Genomic DNA, 17,500 nt, shown 5'->3' on the forward strand with positions numbered 1-17,500 from the left:
AATCATATTCTATTGCATGATTTTATGGATCATAAATAAGATAATGGTTTTCAAAAAAAGCATACTATTTTTCTTCTTATAGACTGCAGTCAAAATATTAGAAACAATGGCTCCACGCAATGGAGGTGTTATTTGCATCGTTTTTCAAAAAGAAATGCCATTCAAATTTCCAAATGAATAAGACTGTATATAAATTAATGCAAACACAAAAGTAAACAAACTGAGGTGCAGTTTGTATTTTCTTCAATATAGATATAGTATGATAAAGTGCAATTTATAAAGAAAAAAATGAAATTAATTGGTTTGATTATTATTATTATCTGTGTTTTTTAAAGACTTCCCCTTCTATTTGTCAGTCCAAACCGTCCTGCTCATTATTTGTGAAGATTATATTTTGCCAGAGGTTCAATAGGAGAGTTCCGATAGGCGCGATTGCTGCTTCAATCGTCTATTGAACTCTAACGTATAAATCGCAAATTATTGAATCAAATAACTTTTAATTAATTATATATTTACTGTTTTCAACTATGTTCTAGAAATAAAATATGTTTGAATTCGTCAAATTATTAATTCCATGTATTATTTTAAACGTTATTTTAGGCCTATGACTTTCTGCAAGTTTACCCTAGGCTGCATGAACATTATCATCGCTTTTCTTTAAATCTTCAATATTTTTGTCAAGTTCATATGAAAATGAACAGTTGCCATCATTTTGATCATAATAGGTGTACATACAAACCAAAGTGTTGCCTTAAATGTTGATTTTTGCTGAGATAAAGCGTTGATGAATCCAGCCCCTGGTTCCTAGTCTTTTGAAGTTCCTGTATTACTGTATTTTTTCAATATTTCTTTTCTTTGAGATATAGTAAAGGCAACTGACGTCGTATGGAATTTGAATGGGATTTAGATGACGTATATAGTTACCGAAAAATAAGTGATATGGAAATGTTATTATTACGGTTAGTTCTTTCTTACACTATATCGATTTTTTTTCATATTCACTTTTTCCATTCTCAAACTAGCCTTCTGTGTGTCTAACTGCCTGTCTGTCTGTCTGTGTCTGTCTGTGTCTGTCTGTCTGTGTCTGTCTGCCTCTTCACCTTCCCCTACTCCTATTTATCCCCTCTTCCCTATACCTCCCGACACGATAAAAAGAAATGATTCAAAAACACCCCACTACGAGGACGATGTTGCAGCACTATCACCGAGCTCCTGTCTGTATTGCAGGTGGTGCTCTTCGTGGGCGACGGGTTGGGCATAACGCCTTCGGTGGCCGGTAGGATCTACAAGGGCCAGCGCCGCGACGGAACGGCGGGGGAGGAAGGCTACCTGGCGTGGGAGCGCTTCCCCAACATGGGCCTCATGAAGGTAAGGGACTGCTAGGCACTGTAAAGTCCTTCGGTATTCCATCTTTCACTCTCTGTTTCTCTCTCTCTCTCTCTCTCTCTCTCTCTCTCTCTCTCTCTCTCTCTCTCTCTCTCTCTCTCTCTCTCTCTCTCTCAACCTACAGTCCACCTTAGTGCCTCAATAAACAAATGACACCCCCCTCCATCCGACCTAACCCCTCTTCTTTTCTCCCCCCTTCACCTCCCTTCCAGACGTACGTGCTCGACCAGCAGGTGCCCGACAGCGCCGCCACCGCCACGGCCTACCTGACGGGGGCGAAGGCGAACATGTACACCCTGGGAGTGGATCACACCGTGTCGCAGGACCAGTGCTTGGCCTCCCTCGACCCGGCCAAGTGGAGGTCCTCCGTGCTCAAGTGGGCTCAGGACGCAGGGAAGAACACGGGTGAGTCTCGTAGGGGCAGGCTTGTGCGTGTGTTGGGAAGCATTGGGAGAAATGGGGATGGGGATGGGGATGGGGAAAGGGATGGGGAAAGGGATGGGGAAAGGGATGGGGATGGGGATGGGGATGGGGATGGGGATGGGGGTAGGGATAGGGATGGGGATGGGGATGGGGATGGGGATGGGGATGGGGATGGGGATGGGGATGGGGATGGGGATGGGGATGGGGATGGGGATGGGGATGGGGATGGGGATGGGGATGGGGATAGGGATAGGGATAGGGATAGGGATAGGGATAGGGATAGGGATGGGGTGGGGGTAGGGATCGGTAGGGGTAGGGATAGGGATAGGGATAGGGATAGGGATAGGGATAGGGATAGGGATAGGGATAGGGATGGGGTAGTGATAGGGATAGGGATAGGGATAGGGATAGGAATGGGGATGGGGTTAGGTTAGCTGATGTGGACTGGGTGATGTTGATCGGGTTAGGAATAGGGATAAAGACAGGGCTAATGATGAAGATAAAGATTGGGGATCAAGGCGAAGAAGCTCCGGGGCGATTGTCGGTGCAGTAAGAGAGAGAGAGAGAGGAAGAGAAACTAAATAAAAATCCATAATAATTATTATTAAAAAAAAAAAAACTAACACAGCCCCCGACCACCCTTCCTAAATCCCACCCACCTCCTAGGCTTCGTGACGACCACCCGCCTGACCCACGCCACGCCCGCGGCCCTCTACGCCCACACCGCCAACAGGGACTGGGAGTGCGACGCCAACATGGGCAGCCTCGGACACGGGTGCAGGGACATCGCCAAGCAGCTCGTCGAGGACACGCCAGGGAGGAACATCAATGTACGTGAGGCAGACTGATGTAATGCTATCGTTAACGATATATAAAATAAAGAAATATACAAATTGAATCAAGAAAATAAATAATAGGAAGGGAAGGCGTTTAACCAATATAAAAAAATAGAAAAAATAATTAATAAAAAAAAACAATAATAAATGTACACTCTAATCCAAAAATAAATGGCATGTGCTGCTATATATATGTATATATGTATATATGTATATATGTATATGTATATATATATATATATATATATATATATATATATATATATATATTATTGGCGAGTAAAATGCAACCACAACAAAAAGAACGCAAGAACAGGTGCTGAGAAAAACGAATGAAAGCGAACAAGGTTACGGGTGTAACTGATCTTCATCATAAATCTTGCCTGGACAGATGATTCACTCTTACTCCTTCCTTTTTCAACATTTCCCGATGTGACCTATTTCTATTGCAAATTAGAGCCTTTCTGTAATTTTCAACACTCTGACCCTCGCTCACGTAATCGTGCGAAAAACAAATCCTACTTGCAGCACCTCATGAAATCTTATGGAAACGAAAGAGCATAACCATACCCATTTAGCACCCAACACACTAACCCCCTCCCGCCCTTCCGCCCTCTCAGGTGGTCCTCGCGGGCGGGCGGTATGTGATGGGCGCCGCTAAGGGGGTGGGCACCAAGTGGAACTGCGTGCGCGGCGACGGGCGGAACCTGACGCAGGAGTGGCTCCGGGCCAAGCGCGCCCACGGACACCACGCCCGCTACGTCACCAACACTCAAGACCTCCTCGACACCGATTACGCCACCACGGACTATCTCATGGGTGAGTACAGATTTTTTTTTCAATAAATTATAAAATGATTACGAAATATCAACGCGTCCAAGCGCCCGAGCGCGATGGTGTTGATGCGATGACTTTCAGTTCGTCATAAAAGACGGATGAAATAATTGCGATGATGTCAACACAATTGATTTTCTTCTAAGAGATGTAACCGCGGTCTATCTTTTGGGTTGTAAGGATGGTGTATTCACGGTCGAGTCAAAAAATGAAAAAAATGTACGTTTCTGCTGATCTGAATACGACTGACTTTCTTCTGTAAATCACGACATGAAATGTTATGTGTTTCCGATCATCTAAGTTCGGTGGTGTGGCTACGATTAATATTAGTCTACAAATCACCAAAAGAAGAAATATGTCGTTTTCCGATCGCCTGAACGGAAACGCGCCTGGTTCTGCTGTTACGTGCCGTGTGAATTTCAAAATGATGAGGATAAAAGACGCGTGTTTGATCTTCTGGACTTGCTGGGTGAGGTCACTGAAGTTAACATGTTTGATTTTAAGTGTTGTACAAATTACGAAACGATCTATTTAATGGCGACAGGGAACTCGTTTTGGATCCGGTGAACACATGCGGGAAAGTTTTCACGTTCTGCAAATATGGGTAAACTTACGGCGTTGAAGTTTTGGGCCATCCATTTGACAATTATTAAAGAAAAAAAGAAAGAAAGAAGGAAAGAAAGAAAGAATGAAGGAAAGAAAGAATGAAGGAAAGAATGAAGGAAAGAAAAGAAAGAGAAAAACAAGTATATTGTATGTGAATTCTCACTAATACAAAGGGGAAAACATAGACAGCACGATTCGCCCAAACTCGTTCTCCCATCAAAACGGAAAACATCATTTACCCCCGAAAACACACAGGAAATACTGAGTCTTATGTATGTAAGGAGAGAGAGAGGGGGGAGGGGGAGAGACTTATGAGGGGATATATAACAGTTGCCTCATTGATTTGTGATGTTTTGCCTCTTGCTCAAACACTAACCCCGTTTCCTCCCTATTATTTTGTTGTTGTTTTACTGTCCTCCCCGCTCTTTCTCTTCCTATTCCTATTCCTTTTCTCCTCTGCCTCCTGTCTGTCTGTCTGTCTGTCTGTCTGTCTGTCTGTCTGTCTGTCTGTCTGTCTGTCTGTCTGTCTGTCTGTCTGTCTGTCTGTCTGTCTGTCTGTCTGTCTGTCTGTCTGTCTGTCTGTCTGTCTGTCTGTCTGTCTGTCTGTCTGTCTGTCTATCTGATGTCTGTGCCTCCCTGCCTGCCTGTCTGCCTATTTGTCTGTCCGTTTATCAGTCCGTCTGCTCTATTCCCTAAACACTACGCACAACCTCAACATCTCCCAAAATGATTCAGCATCGTATTTGCACCGCCAGGTGTCCAAACCAAGGACACGCAAAGGCACGCATCACAACCCTTCCTTCCTTCTAAAGAAAAAAAAAACGATTCCCTAACTCTCACAAGCCGTCGACTCCTTCCCCATGTCCTAGTAACCACTGCCATTTCAACGTAGTGACTATAATTTCGCCAAAAAAAAAAAAAAAAAAAAACGTAACCATTAATGTCTCTACGTCAGATCATTCTTCTGACCTTAACGGCAGCTGTCAAGTTTACGAAACAGACTCACAGCGTAACCCTTTCCGTCTCAAGGCCAGTCTATTAGCCTCGTCATTTCCAAAAATAATAATTATAAACAAAATATATAATAATAACAGTAATAATAATAATAGTAATAATAATAATATCAATAATGATAATGATAATGATAATGATAATGATAATGATAATAATAATAATGATAATAATAATAATAATAATAATAATAATAATGGTAACAGTAACAGTAGTAATAAAAAAATAATTTTCATTATTATTATTACAACAACAACAAGAATATCATTAATAATCATAAATATATAAATAAAAAATAAACAAAACAAACCAGTAACAAAATGAGCAAATAGTAACTTCCCCCCCCCTATCCCCTGCCAGGCCTCTTCGCTGACAACCACATGGACTTCGAGGCTGACCGCGACCGAGGACCCATGGGCCAACCCAGCCTGGCCAACATGACTCGCTCCGCCATTAAGATGCTCTCCAAGAACATCCACAAGGGGTTCTTCCTCATGGTGAGGGCACGGATGTTATTTCGGGTTGATTCGGTTAATCTATCCACACTATATTCTATCAAAATAATCCAAGTTTATCCCCCCCTTTCCCCCCTGCACTTCTCCCTATTAAACGTCTTTTCTTGGCATTCATCTTATCCATTCACCCTTTCCATGCAACCTTCCCTCGTCATCTCCCTTTTCACTGCACCCTTCTCTATTTATCTCCCCTTTTCTTGCATCCTTCTCTCTTCACATCCCCTCTCCCTGCAACCTTCCCTCTTCATCTCCCTTTTCACTGCAACCTTCCCTCTTCATCTCCATTTTCACTGCAACCTTCCCTCTTCATCTCCCCTTTCCCTGCATCCTTCTCTCTTCATCTCCCCTTTCCCTGCATCCTTCTCTCTTCATCTCCCCTTTTCTTGCACCCTTCTCTCTTTACATCCCCTTTCCCTGCAACCTTCCCTCTTCATCTCCCTTTTCACTGCAACCTTCTCTCTTTATCTCCCTTTTTCCTGCATCCTTCTCTCTTCACATCCCCTCTCCCTGCATCCTTCTCTCTTCATCTCCCCTTTCCCTGCATCCTTCTCTCTTCATCTCCCCTTTCCCTGCATCCTTCTCTCTTCATCTCCCCTTTCCCTGCATCCTTCTCTCTTCATCTCCCCTTTCCCTGCATCCTTGTCTCTTTATCCTCCCTTTCTCTGCATCCTTCTCTCTTCATCTCCCTTTTCCCTGCATTCTTTTCTCTTTATCTCCCCTTTCCCTGCATCCTTGTCTCTTTATCCCCCCTTTCTCTGCATCCTTCTCTCTTCATCTCCCTTTTCCCTGCATCCTTCTCTCTTTATCTCTCCTTTCCCTGCATCCTTCTCTCTTCATCTCCCTTTTCCTTGCATCCTTCTCTCTTTATCTCCTCTTTCCCTGCATCCTTCTCTCTTCATCTCCCCTTTCCCTGCATCCTTGTCTCTTTATCTCCTCTTTCCCTGCACCCTTCTCTCTTCATCTCCCCTTTCCTTGCATCCAACTCTCTTTATCTCCTCTTTCCCTGCATCCTTCTCTCTTCATCTCCCCTTTCCCTGCACACTTACCTTTTTCTCTCTCCTTTCCCTGCATTCATCCCTCTTTATCTCCCCTTTTCCTGCATCCTTCCTACCTCTACAACTCCCCTCCCCTTACATCCCCCCTCCTCTCCTCCCCTTCTCCCAAAATGACACCCCCACATCCTCCCACCCAACCCCTCTCCCCCAACGAAATCACGAGAACCCCGTAACTTTCACCTCACACTCACCCTCACCCTCACCCTCACCCTCACCCTCACCCTCACCCTCACTCTCACTCTCACTCTCACTCTCACCCCCATCCCCACCCTCACTCTCACTCTCACTCTCACTCTCACTCTCACCCTCACCCCCATCCCCACCCTCACTCTCACTCTCACCCTCACCCTCACCCTCACCCTCACCCTCACCCTCACCCTCACCCTCACCCTCACCCTCACCCTCACCCTCACCCTCACCCTCACCCTCACTCTCACTCTCACTCTCACCCTCACCCTCACCCTCACCCTCACCCTCACTCTCACTCTCACTCTCACCCTCACCCTCACCCTCACCCTCACCCTCACTCTCATTCCCATTCCTCTCCTCCTTTCAATCTCACTTTGAATCTCAATCTCACTTTCACTCAAACTCCCTCTCACCCTTTCTCCTTTCATACCCCCTAGGTTGAGGGCGGGAGGATCGACCACGCCCTGCACGAGACGCAGCCCCGCCGAGCCCTGGAGGATGTGGTGGCCCTTGACGACGCCGTTGCAGAGGCCCTGAGCACCCTGGACTTGGACAACACCCTGGTCATTGTCACCGCCGACCACTCACACGTTATGACCATCAACGGGTATTCTCAGCGCGGCAATGATATCTTGGGTGGGTCTCGTATGTCTCTTTTTTTTCTTAAGAGAGTCTTTCGTGATTGATTTATGGTCATTTGGGATTCTTTAGGACCATGGCATAGGTTAATGCTAGGTCTATATACAGTATACAGTACATTATGCTAGCTAAAATAATCAACTATTAGGCTGAGAATTTGGACACGTAAAACCTGAGTAAACAGAATACTTTCATCTTCAAAAAGCTTGTAGTAAATAGTCTTAGTCAACGGGATCATAATATCTAAGCTAAACTCATCTATTTTAAAACAAACTGTATTGCAATTGTAGTACAGAAAATTTTAATAACTTGTACAATAATCATATTGCACCCCATTAGCCTCCCTTCTACTTTCCACACTCAGGTGTAAGCGATGTGGTGGCAGACGTAGACCAGATGACCTATACTACCCTCATGTTCACCAATGGTCATGCTTACAACTACACGTGGAATGGTGTCAATGTGAGTACCCTCACTCATGGTAGTAACTAATTGTCCAGTCCTCTCGCAACAGTGATCTGATATACCTACCATATGCACAATCATTAACCCATCCATGACGGGGGAATTCTAGCCTTGAATGTCCAAATGCCGGGGCGTTCGAATTATTAGGCCTAAATCAATTGAATGGCTGTCACAATACTGTGCCGCCCGGCCACAGGACTTTTGAATGCGCGGTATACATGCTGTACCACCCGTCCTGTGTGGGTTAAAGACCAGGTGATAAATACATCCTTCTTTCTTTTAAGGTGACCCGACCTGACCCTGCAAAGCAGAACACTACAGAATTAGGTTACAAGCCCCTTGCTGCTGTTCCAGTGAGCTATGAGACCCACGGTGGTGAAGATGTGGCTGCTTATGCTATAGGTAAAGTCTTATGTCTGTAAAGTCTCATGTCTGTAAAAAAATTGTAGCTAGTCACCATGGAATAACAAAAAAATAACATACTAAAATAACCATGATGATGACACAACCACTTTAATGCCAATGAATAGTGTCAATCCCTTTTTGTATCATAACATAACTGTAATTATAACACAATATTCTCTCCGTCTACCCATGCTTAAGATCAAACCCCACTTCTCTTCCATGATTTTGTCCTTTTGCTCTACCCTCAGGACCGATGTCTCACCTGCTACACCGCGTCCATGAGCAGAGTTACCTGGCCCATGTTATGGGTTTTGCTTCTTGCATCGGACCCTACAAGGACAACTGCGAGAGGCCCAAATCCCACTTCTCTCGCTTCCTTCCACGGGCAAAGAGCTTCAGGCGAAAGATTAGATTATAAGGGCCTAGCAGTAGCGAAATACAATCTGTACATATACATATAGTAGAGTCTGTGACACTCTCGTTCCCCTCAACATATATTCTTGATGAAAACTGGTACTTGTAACTGCAATTTCAGCAGGGTCTCTTCCAACTTCTTATGCTATCTATTTCGCCACTGCCTTATAAAGGTATTCTAAAATACTATGTAAAAAATGTCTTCACTTCATGTCATGTTACCCCAATAAATGTTAAGTCTTAGAAATCAACAGTCTACAGCAAACAAAACCTTTATGCCATGTATATCAACAAAACATATTTCATTTATTCAGTCTACTATTATCATATAAATCACAGTACAATGGCATTTCAATAGACAGATCTTGCCTCTTGAAATATAATATTTGCAACATGTACTAAACCTGTCCAATGTAAGACTTTATTGTCCACTAGCTGGTGTGTGGGCAAAACCATGTGAATCAATCAAACAATGAATGAACTCAGGTAACTTATCATGTATCATGTTCTAGCTAGTACAAAGAAATGTCACAATCTGTACTTATATGTATACATATATATATTTTGTCCTGCAGATCCTCTCTGTCATTTCTCTTGCTTGTGAACCACAGATATTCAAGTATCTGTATCTTGAGAAAAATTAAGGTGGAACAAAAATCACTTTCTACAGCATGTTTTTTTTACAGAGTCACTTCAAGACACTGCTCATCTGTGTACACCACAAACATTCACACACCCACTAATACCTATACACCGTACCTCACACTAAGTTGACCATCTCAAACCCTACGTATTCAGAAGTTACCAAGTTGTATTGTGCATTGTGTGTGCGATATGCTCAGAGCAAGTTTTAGTTACTGGTGATGGAAAGGTTTAAAGTTGTCTCACATACAATATCAAAATGTCTCCAATCATTTATGTGTGTATATAATAATGTGTTGGCCAGTTCTAATTGTGACTCGGAAAGGTTAGGAAGCAAAAGTATCATTTACATAACTTTTCCCATGTAAAATCAAACTGTCCGGTAAATAAGATGTAATGGTGTTGACAACGGAGTAGATCATATATATTTTTTAGATTTTTATATACTTAAAAATAAATAAATCTTTTGTAGACTGTAATTTGGATCCCTTTTCGAAATGAAGATAAATAGATATACAAAATATAAGTGAAAAATAAAAACAAGTCTCATATTCAAAAGCAACAACGACCTCTTTAAGAACATACTCCTACATATAACTGGTGAATCTGCAGAAAACCATAAAAACAGGGAAAACATTTCAACAAGGGCATTTCAGCAAAGGACTTTACCTGTATCTTCATTGGTCTTCACTCCCTGCAGCTGGAGAAGAAGATGCGAGGCAACAGAGGAGTGGGCAACAAGGCGATCTTGGTACATAGCAGTTGATGCCCACTGCATGATGTCAGTATTCATGCGATACTGCATTGTTAACATCCTGACGACTTCTTCTCCACACTGATCTGCAGAGAGAGAGAGAGTTTGTGGAATTCTTTAACATATATGGAACTGAAATACTGTATATTTAAAGTCTACAGCTTACTGGAGGTCAATCTCTTCATCTGAATCAGTTCTACCTACAGGTTATAATACTACATTATGACGCCCAAAAATCTAATAAGTAGTGCAATTAAATCCACTCCCATATTAACATGACACTGTATCTAGCACTCTCACACTGAATATCTGTGACTAAAAAGTGCTTGCACATAGTCAATTTATTCTCCATTTATGACAAACAATTTGCCAAGACAAGGTATTGGAAACAAGGTGTTTCCAATATCCACAAAAATAGTTAAATAAGTTATGAATCACATAATGCAAATATTCAAACTCTACAGTAGAAATGAAATAAATCAACTCTATCAATCCCCCCTATTTTACAATCACACTTCAAGCAACTCTTATAAATTAACATCTATTCAGTTTTAAGTGTTAAGCAGTTCTACTCATATAAAAGTACAGAAAATTCTACCCCGACCTCTGTTTTTCCCTAAAAGCTACATAAGCTCTTGCAGTATAGCTATGGTAAAGAAGGAAACAAACAAAAACAAAGAGAGTCCCTCATAAATGTTTTTTTCTTAATACAAAAACACTTACTTATAATTCTCTCCATGAGCGAGAGTTCTAAGCCCTTCTCAGCTGCCTCTTTGGATATAATGGTGGGAGGAAGCTGGCAGTGGTCGCCTGCTATTATCAGCTTTGGGGCTCGGAGGAGTGACATATAACATGCTGCTTCAATTGCCTGGGTAGAGAGAGGATGCAAAAATTTTCATTTAAAACCAAATTCTCTCTTCCTTGGGATAACAACATCAAAACACTCCATCCCAAAAAATGATTTTGAAGCAATAACATGGAAATAACAAAAGAATATCAAAATATACACCATGACAATAACACCATCTACACCTAAGGAACCCACCTGTGAACATTCATCAATGACCACCACATCAAAGAAATCTTCCCTAAGGAGCTTAAGGGGCCCATCATTACTACTACTGGTGAGAGTGGCCAAGATGACATCGCTGTTCGTCAGGATTTGCTTCGTGAGTCTCATTTCTCTGTTAGGAGAAATGGTGAGATAATAAATAAGCAATACTAATAATTAGAGACAAATTGTGACATTTTTACTTTCCCATTCCCTTGGAAATGACACACGGCGATCTTTCTTTATTGAATGTTGTACCATCTACCACCTGTTTGAAAATGACAAATGATACATATTTCCTTTGTTTTATGTCGTTCACTTGATGAACCAGAATCATCTAATTATTACCTCTCAAATAACTCCTTCCTGAATGTCTTGATCTCTCTTCTGATGTGCTGCCTCTTTCCTTTGTCTCTGGCAGTCTTCAGTTGTTTAAGCTGTTCATTAATATCACGATGAATGTCTTTTAGTAGTTGAGATTCATCACTGCAAAAAGAAAATTCAGTCAGTCCCTGGAATAATTAAATGCAGTACATTCAGGAATATCATTTTTCTGTCAATTTTATCCCTTTCTGATGGTAAAAAAATTACTAGTATTTGTACAATATCTGAACATCAGCATCACAAAGGGCAATCAGATACAATCTCAATAGTAAAGTATTTTTCATGCAGTACAGTCATTCATTCAACTTAACAAAATTCACCATTTTATTAGTTCAACTAATTAAATCAACCTTGGAATGCATAATATAGAGAAAACCATTAAACAACAGTAAAAATGTCTTCAACAAGAAAATTAAGAAATATGACACAAAGAATCCTCTTTAACCCATTCACGACGGGGGCATTCTAGCCTTGAATGTCACAATGGCGGGGCTTTCAAATTATTAGGCCTAAATCAATTAAATGGCTGGCACAATACTGTGCCGCCCGGCCACTGGGCTTTTGAATGAGCGGTACAGTACTGTACCACCCGTCCAGAGAGGATTAATATCCCAAACTTAAAAGCACAAGACTCAACAAACCTGTTGTGCATAAGGCAGTCGAGAGTGTAGTGCTGGGTGAGCTGAGTGGCACGTGCCGGATGACCCACACGCACAATGCGAACCTTGGCTGCTGCTAGTCTCTCCACCAGGTTGTCCACAGCAAGGTTTGACGGAGCACATGCTAGAATCTGCGATGTGTTTAAAAATATTACAAACAATATCATCAAAACCATAAAATTATAGGAAACATTTTGCATCATTCTTGCCTTTCTATATTTCACTACCAGACAAACAGAAAAGAAAAAGAAAATAGGTTTGACTGAAAACTGACAGGACTTAGAATATGTTTAAAATCTTCATAGTCAGCCTTATCAATACTAACTACAGTAAGCAGTATATCCTTCATCAACCATTCCCCAAAATATAAACAAAAACGAGAACAAAGTTTAATGAAGCATGAGCCAGACTCGCAATGCTGTTAAATTGATCATAATCAACCTTATCCACAGCAGCCAAATTGTGATATATATCTTGTATCATCCTTGCCTATATATGGTTCATTCCTAATCAAGCAGATATGAAAAAAAAGAGATTTGATAAAGCATGCACAATGACTGGCAATATCTTTAACTCTTGGAGTGGACAATTCCCTTCTGATCCCACCTTATCATGTGCAGTAAATAAGAAAAAGTAATCATTCTTTTTCCTATCTTTCTCTTTCTTTTTAAGAATTACCTTGAAGATAGACATTCAGGGTATTATCAGGTTAAACAATTAAAACAGCTTGAGCAGCAGCTTGCAATGTTCAACAGCCTGAGCTCTGCCTCATGCTCTATGGCTTAAAACCATCACAATCAACCTTATCAACAATTATCAAAATAAAAAATATATTCTCTATCATTTCTGGTTTTCTGGCATTCATTCCAAAACAAGCAGAAAAGAAAGAGAAGAGTTCTAATAGAGTATATGACACAACCAACATAATGAACTTTATCAATACCATCAAAGTATCATTCTATCTCTCTACAGCTGAAGTACAAACTAAATAGAAAATAAAAAAATAAAAGAGCATGTTCTAAAATTTCTAAAATTTGCAAAATGACTAAAATCATCATAAGAAATCTCTTCAACTACAATCTACCCAGCATCCTATTATTCATTTTAGCAAAGAAGACAAAAAAACACAGAAAGAAAAGCAAACCTTTGACTTCAGTTTGACATGTTGCCTGATGACCTCCACAACAGTAGTGGTCTTCCCCGTGCCAGGTGGGCCGTGGATCACTGCCAGGTCACTCCGCTGAATGGCAAACTCAACTGCATCCCGCTGCGAGTTGTCCAGGTTTTCTGAGTAAAGATTTAGTGGGAAAAAATGAATGGATCTGCATAGACTCCAAAGCAAAAGTACCCTTTCCTGTCACTTCCCATTTCTGACTAGTTTTTACATTTTGGCTGTAAACCTTTTATAAATATTGCTTCCCTTTGTTTGGATATATTTTCTTCCATATAATAAAAAAACATTCTCAATAATATTCATATACTTTGAACTTAGATTCTTAGCTCTTTCCTTATCTAAAATAAAACATTTTATTTAGCAACTGTGCATTAGCAGCAATTTTTTTTTCTTCTTCTTCTTCCTTTCAGTACAAGAGTATTACATCAACAGAAACCAAAAAAAATAAAAATATACATATCCTATACATCCAAACAGAAAGCCATATTTTCCAAAAAGTCGAAATAAAAAAAAAAATATTTTGCATTATAAAATAGTTATGATAAACAAAATAACACAAGTAACTGCAAGAAGACACTACAAACTGGTCTTCAGACACTAAGACTAGGTGGCTGGCAAGAAAAAAAAAAAAAAGAGATACTAGATAGGTGACTAACTTCCTGCTTGAACCTCAAACTTGGCAACAAACCTCAAAAAGTAACATTATACAACCTAACCCCCCTACCCCCCAAAATAAGCAAGTAACATCACATGGGCTGACACACCGAAGTTAAATAACAACCTACTATTAAAGAGCTGTATCCTGCCATCTGGTCCGGTTAGTTGTGGTGGCAAGGAGGGGGCTTGAGACCTTGGAGGCGATTCCCCAAATAGGACTGAGACCGTATGTGCAGCTGGGCCATTGATCAACTTTTCCAGCTCGTTCAGTCCTGATTTTATCCTTCTGTAGGTAACCTGGTAAAAAGAGGATAAGTTATAAATTTGTTTTCTTACAACAAAACTGTTTTACAAAAATAAATATATCATCAAACTGTAAAGCAGGTCAAGCTCACATCATTTGCTAGCTTGTTCAGTCGCAGCTGGGCATCATCACTAAGGCTGTCCAACTCATCAGCATCTTCATCAAGGACAATCTGGATAGATTTCTGTGACACATACTTCACCACACCTGTTGCCCTCTGCTGCCCTTGGCCTGATCCACTCTCACACACGCCAACAATATCACCTGCAGTCATAAGGAATAATCAAGAAAAAAATGATAATAAATAAAATGTTTGTATATATTTATATGACTAGTTTCTATCATGTACCTTAATTACTTATAAGAAAACATTGTACAACAATAAAAAAAAATATTTTAGTCCTACACACAATGACATATTCCACAGACACAAAAACATGCACTAAGAATATACACGATTACTCTATACACAAAAAATAGATCAATTTATACATATGAATTTCCATGATTCCAAACTATTCTATACATTATATTAGGAAACAACATTAGCCACCAACTAAATACATCTCTTATCTTATCATACCTGAAGAAAAATTATTTGCAGGTAAAACAGTATCTTTCCTTGCAGGGACGAACGTGATCATGGGGCGGCCATAGAGGCCAGTAGATCTCTCGCTAATGACTAAATGCCCTAAGACCACTCCTCTTGCCTCTAAGATCTTTAGGGATGCTCCTTCAACCTGGGGATTTAACAAAACTTATTCTGAACTAACCATTAATCTCAATTTGAAAACTATTCATATTTATCACTATTCTAAACAATTATCAAAAAATTTCTGATCTTATTCATCTTATGTATGAAAAAAAATATTTTACTAAATTATCAATAAAACCTATTCAGTTTCATTATCCACCCAATCACATTTATTACTAAACTATTATTGTAGTCATGCTTTTCCTAAACTATGACACTTGTAATTACTTGCACAAAGAATTTACAAATAAAGAAGCAGAGAAACCTTCAACTAGAAATTAATCAAAAGAATCTAAACAAAAAATATACCTTCCAATTCCAAACAAAATTAGCAATCTCTAAGACACAGAACATCTGGTAAACATTACTAAGACATCTGTGGCTTTCAAAATGGGACTTTTCATAATCATATTGGAAGTATTCTAGCCAGATCCACTTGAAACCTGCTGTGTTTTGTGATGGAAGGCCTAAAGTCCAATCCCAAGTCATGAGTCAAGCATTCAACACAGCCTTTGCACTTTGCACTCCAAAAGAGGCTAGAGTGACCTTGGTCTGGTTCCTTACTAAGGTGCCAAAAGGTGTAGGATCTGCTAGTGTCTTAGTAACATTTACCGACTACAAAAAAATATATATAGATTTTTAAAATGCATATACAAACAATGCATATATACAAACTATATACGCAAACCATACCTCTGATTGTGCAGCGCTGACCTCCGCCTTCCTCTCCTCCTCCAGCAGTGAGCAATGGAGAACAATCCAGTCTTCGCGTGACAACTGGGCTTTTTCCTTCGCCATTGCTCCTTAATTTGAGGCCTCTCAATTTAAACTCTGCTTTGGGAAAAAGGGAATTGTATAATTATCATAATCTCAAGACTAATAAATGACACAAAAAAGATGTAGTTTATCATGAATAATGATTCATATTTAGGATGATAATGACAAGGGTGGTGACAATGACAATGGCAATGGCATTAGTAACAATGACACTGACATTGACAGTGGCAGTGATAGAGGCGGACATGGTGATATTAACGGTGACATTAATTAATGATGATGGTAATGGTGGTGGTGGCAGTGAAGGTAATGAAGATATAAATGATGACAGCTATAACTGTTATGATAATAATTATAATAAAGAGAAGAATATTGCAATGAGAAAGAGGAAATATCCTAGCTTAAAAGTCATTCTCATTGTAAATATATTCCATAAAGGTACAACTATAAAAAAAAAATGCTTTTTAGTTTTTCTGAATTGTTATTACACCATAAATAAAAGAATTCTGCAATATCAAGAAATTAAGAAAAAAAAAGTTGGTTAATCTATAAAAATACCTGAAGTCAAGCAATTCCCTTGGCCTATGCCTTTCAGATACTTCAGCAAAGGCCAATGATCCTCCAAAACACATATTCCAGAAGGAGAGAGCTTAGACGATTCCTTACAACTCATACACACAATGGTTATGGTCACAGTGATAGGAGAAGGTCCTAATTTTACATCTCTCATCTATTTCATAAATTAACCCATTGCGGATGGGGGATAGGTTCGCTTGCTCAGTCTCCAGGATAGGGTTTCATTTCAGAGTGAGGCAGGTACATGCAAAATACCTTGACTTTTCCCACTCTCTTCCAGTCACTCATTTTAAAACTAGAGCTATTTTTGTGTTTTAATTTTTGTGTGTTTATTATGTCCATATCAACTCATAATTTTCCTTAAACTCAATGTGACAGTAGTATTGCTGTTTTATGGGAGGGCAAAAAGTAATTTCATTTTTTTGTATTCGTGTACTGTCGTAAATAAAATATAACCATCTACAATGAAGAGGAAGGAAACCTGTGCTTACGACTATGAGTGCCACAGTACAAGGTATCCCTACTGGCACAGGGACACATTGCAGATACTGGCATGGTTTGAGTCACCTTCCTCTTCTCGTTCTGCCTGCACAACCTTCATTGGCGGTACTTTAGAGCAAGAGGTTGGTAACTTGTTGTGTGCCACCACTCTATAAAGATAGTGCTTGCTAGAGACTGTAAATGGGTGCCATTCAAGGCTCTCTCTCCTGCTGGTGCTAGGAGAGAGTGGTGCCATCTAGGTTTTGGTTACTAGGTGAAACCAATTTGCTTAATATTAAGCCGATTATAGTAATTATGACTGCAATTGTAATCATCACTCACTCGTTACTCATAGCACAATAAATTAACACAATGATCCAAAATCCCCGAAAGTCATGTATGTCATGACACCCATCATCAGCCCATAGCTCTTGCACATGTGTCATGACACCCGTCCCCAATGGGTTAAACAACTTTCCCATTTGCAAAGATGAATGTCAAAGAATTCAG

General features: G+C 40.2%; 2 protein-coding genes across 5 annotated transcripts in view; one reads left to right on the plus strand and one right to left on the minus strand.

The window, feature by feature from the left end:
• Positions 1 to 9,891, plus strand: part of LOC122262104 (alkaline phosphatase) — a 30,788-nt gene extending 20,897 nt beyond the window's left edge. The window contains exons 4-12 of the mRNA XM_086536337.1: positions 1,228 to 1,368; positions 1,599 to 1,791; positions 2,476 to 2,639; positions 3,266 to 3,464; positions 5,457 to 5,593; positions 7,293 to 7,491; positions 7,859 to 7,956; positions 8,244 to 8,361; positions 8,613 to 9,891. Of these exons, the coding sequence (XP_086392463.1) occupies positions 1,228 to 1,368; positions 1,599 to 1,791; positions 2,476 to 2,639; positions 3,266 to 3,464; positions 5,457 to 5,593; positions 7,293 to 7,491; positions 7,859 to 7,956; positions 8,244 to 8,361; positions 8,613 to 8,782 (1,419 nt within the window). The 3' untranslated portion in view covers positions 8,783 to 9,891. The remainder of the gene's footprint in view (positions 1 to 1,227; positions 1,369 to 1,598; positions 1,792 to 2,475; positions 2,640 to 3,265; positions 3,465 to 5,456; positions 5,594 to 7,292; positions 7,492 to 7,858; positions 7,957 to 8,243; positions 8,362 to 8,612) is intronic.
• LOC122262105 (DNA-binding protein SMUBP-2) overlaps positions 1 to 17,500 on the minus strand; it is a 60,779-nt gene that overhangs the window by 42,594 nt on the left and 685 nt on the right. For 2 of the 4 annotated variants that reach the window (XM_086536333.1, XM_086536335.1), the window contains exons 2-11: positions 15,851 to 15,988; positions 14,987 to 15,143; positions 14,495 to 14,667; positions 14,228 to 14,396; positions 13,413 to 13,555; positions 12,251 to 12,399; positions 11,574 to 11,711; positions 11,220 to 11,358; positions 10,898 to 11,042; positions 10,090 to 10,260 (exon numbers count right to left, since the gene is read on the minus strand). In XM_086536333.1, the coding sequence (XP_086392459.1) occupies positions 10,090 to 10,260; positions 10,898 to 11,042; positions 11,220 to 11,358; positions 11,574 to 11,711; positions 12,251 to 12,399; positions 13,413 to 13,555; positions 14,228 to 14,396; positions 14,495 to 14,667; positions 14,987 to 15,143; positions 15,851 to 15,955 (1,489 nt within the window). In that variant the 5' untranslated portion in view covers positions 15,956 to 15,988. Of the gene's footprint in view, positions 1 to 10,089; positions 10,261 to 10,897; positions 11,043 to 11,219; positions 11,359 to 11,573; positions 11,712 to 12,250; positions 12,400 to 13,412; positions 13,556 to 14,227; positions 14,397 to 14,494; positions 14,668 to 14,986; positions 15,144 to 15,850; positions 15,992 to 17,500 lie in introns of all 4 variants that reach the window. The other 2 variants (XM_086536334.1, XM_086536336.1) reach the window with 1 other exon arrangement.

Source organism: Penaeus japonicus, unplaced genomic scaffold (assembly GCF_977035675.1).
Source record: "Penaeus japonicus unplaced genomic scaffold, GWHDUDI00000001_assembly GWHDUDI00000004, whole genome shotgun sequence".
Classification (NCBI taxonomy): Eukaryota; Metazoa; Arthropoda; class Malacostraca; order Decapoda; family Penaeidae; genus Penaeus; species Penaeus japonicus.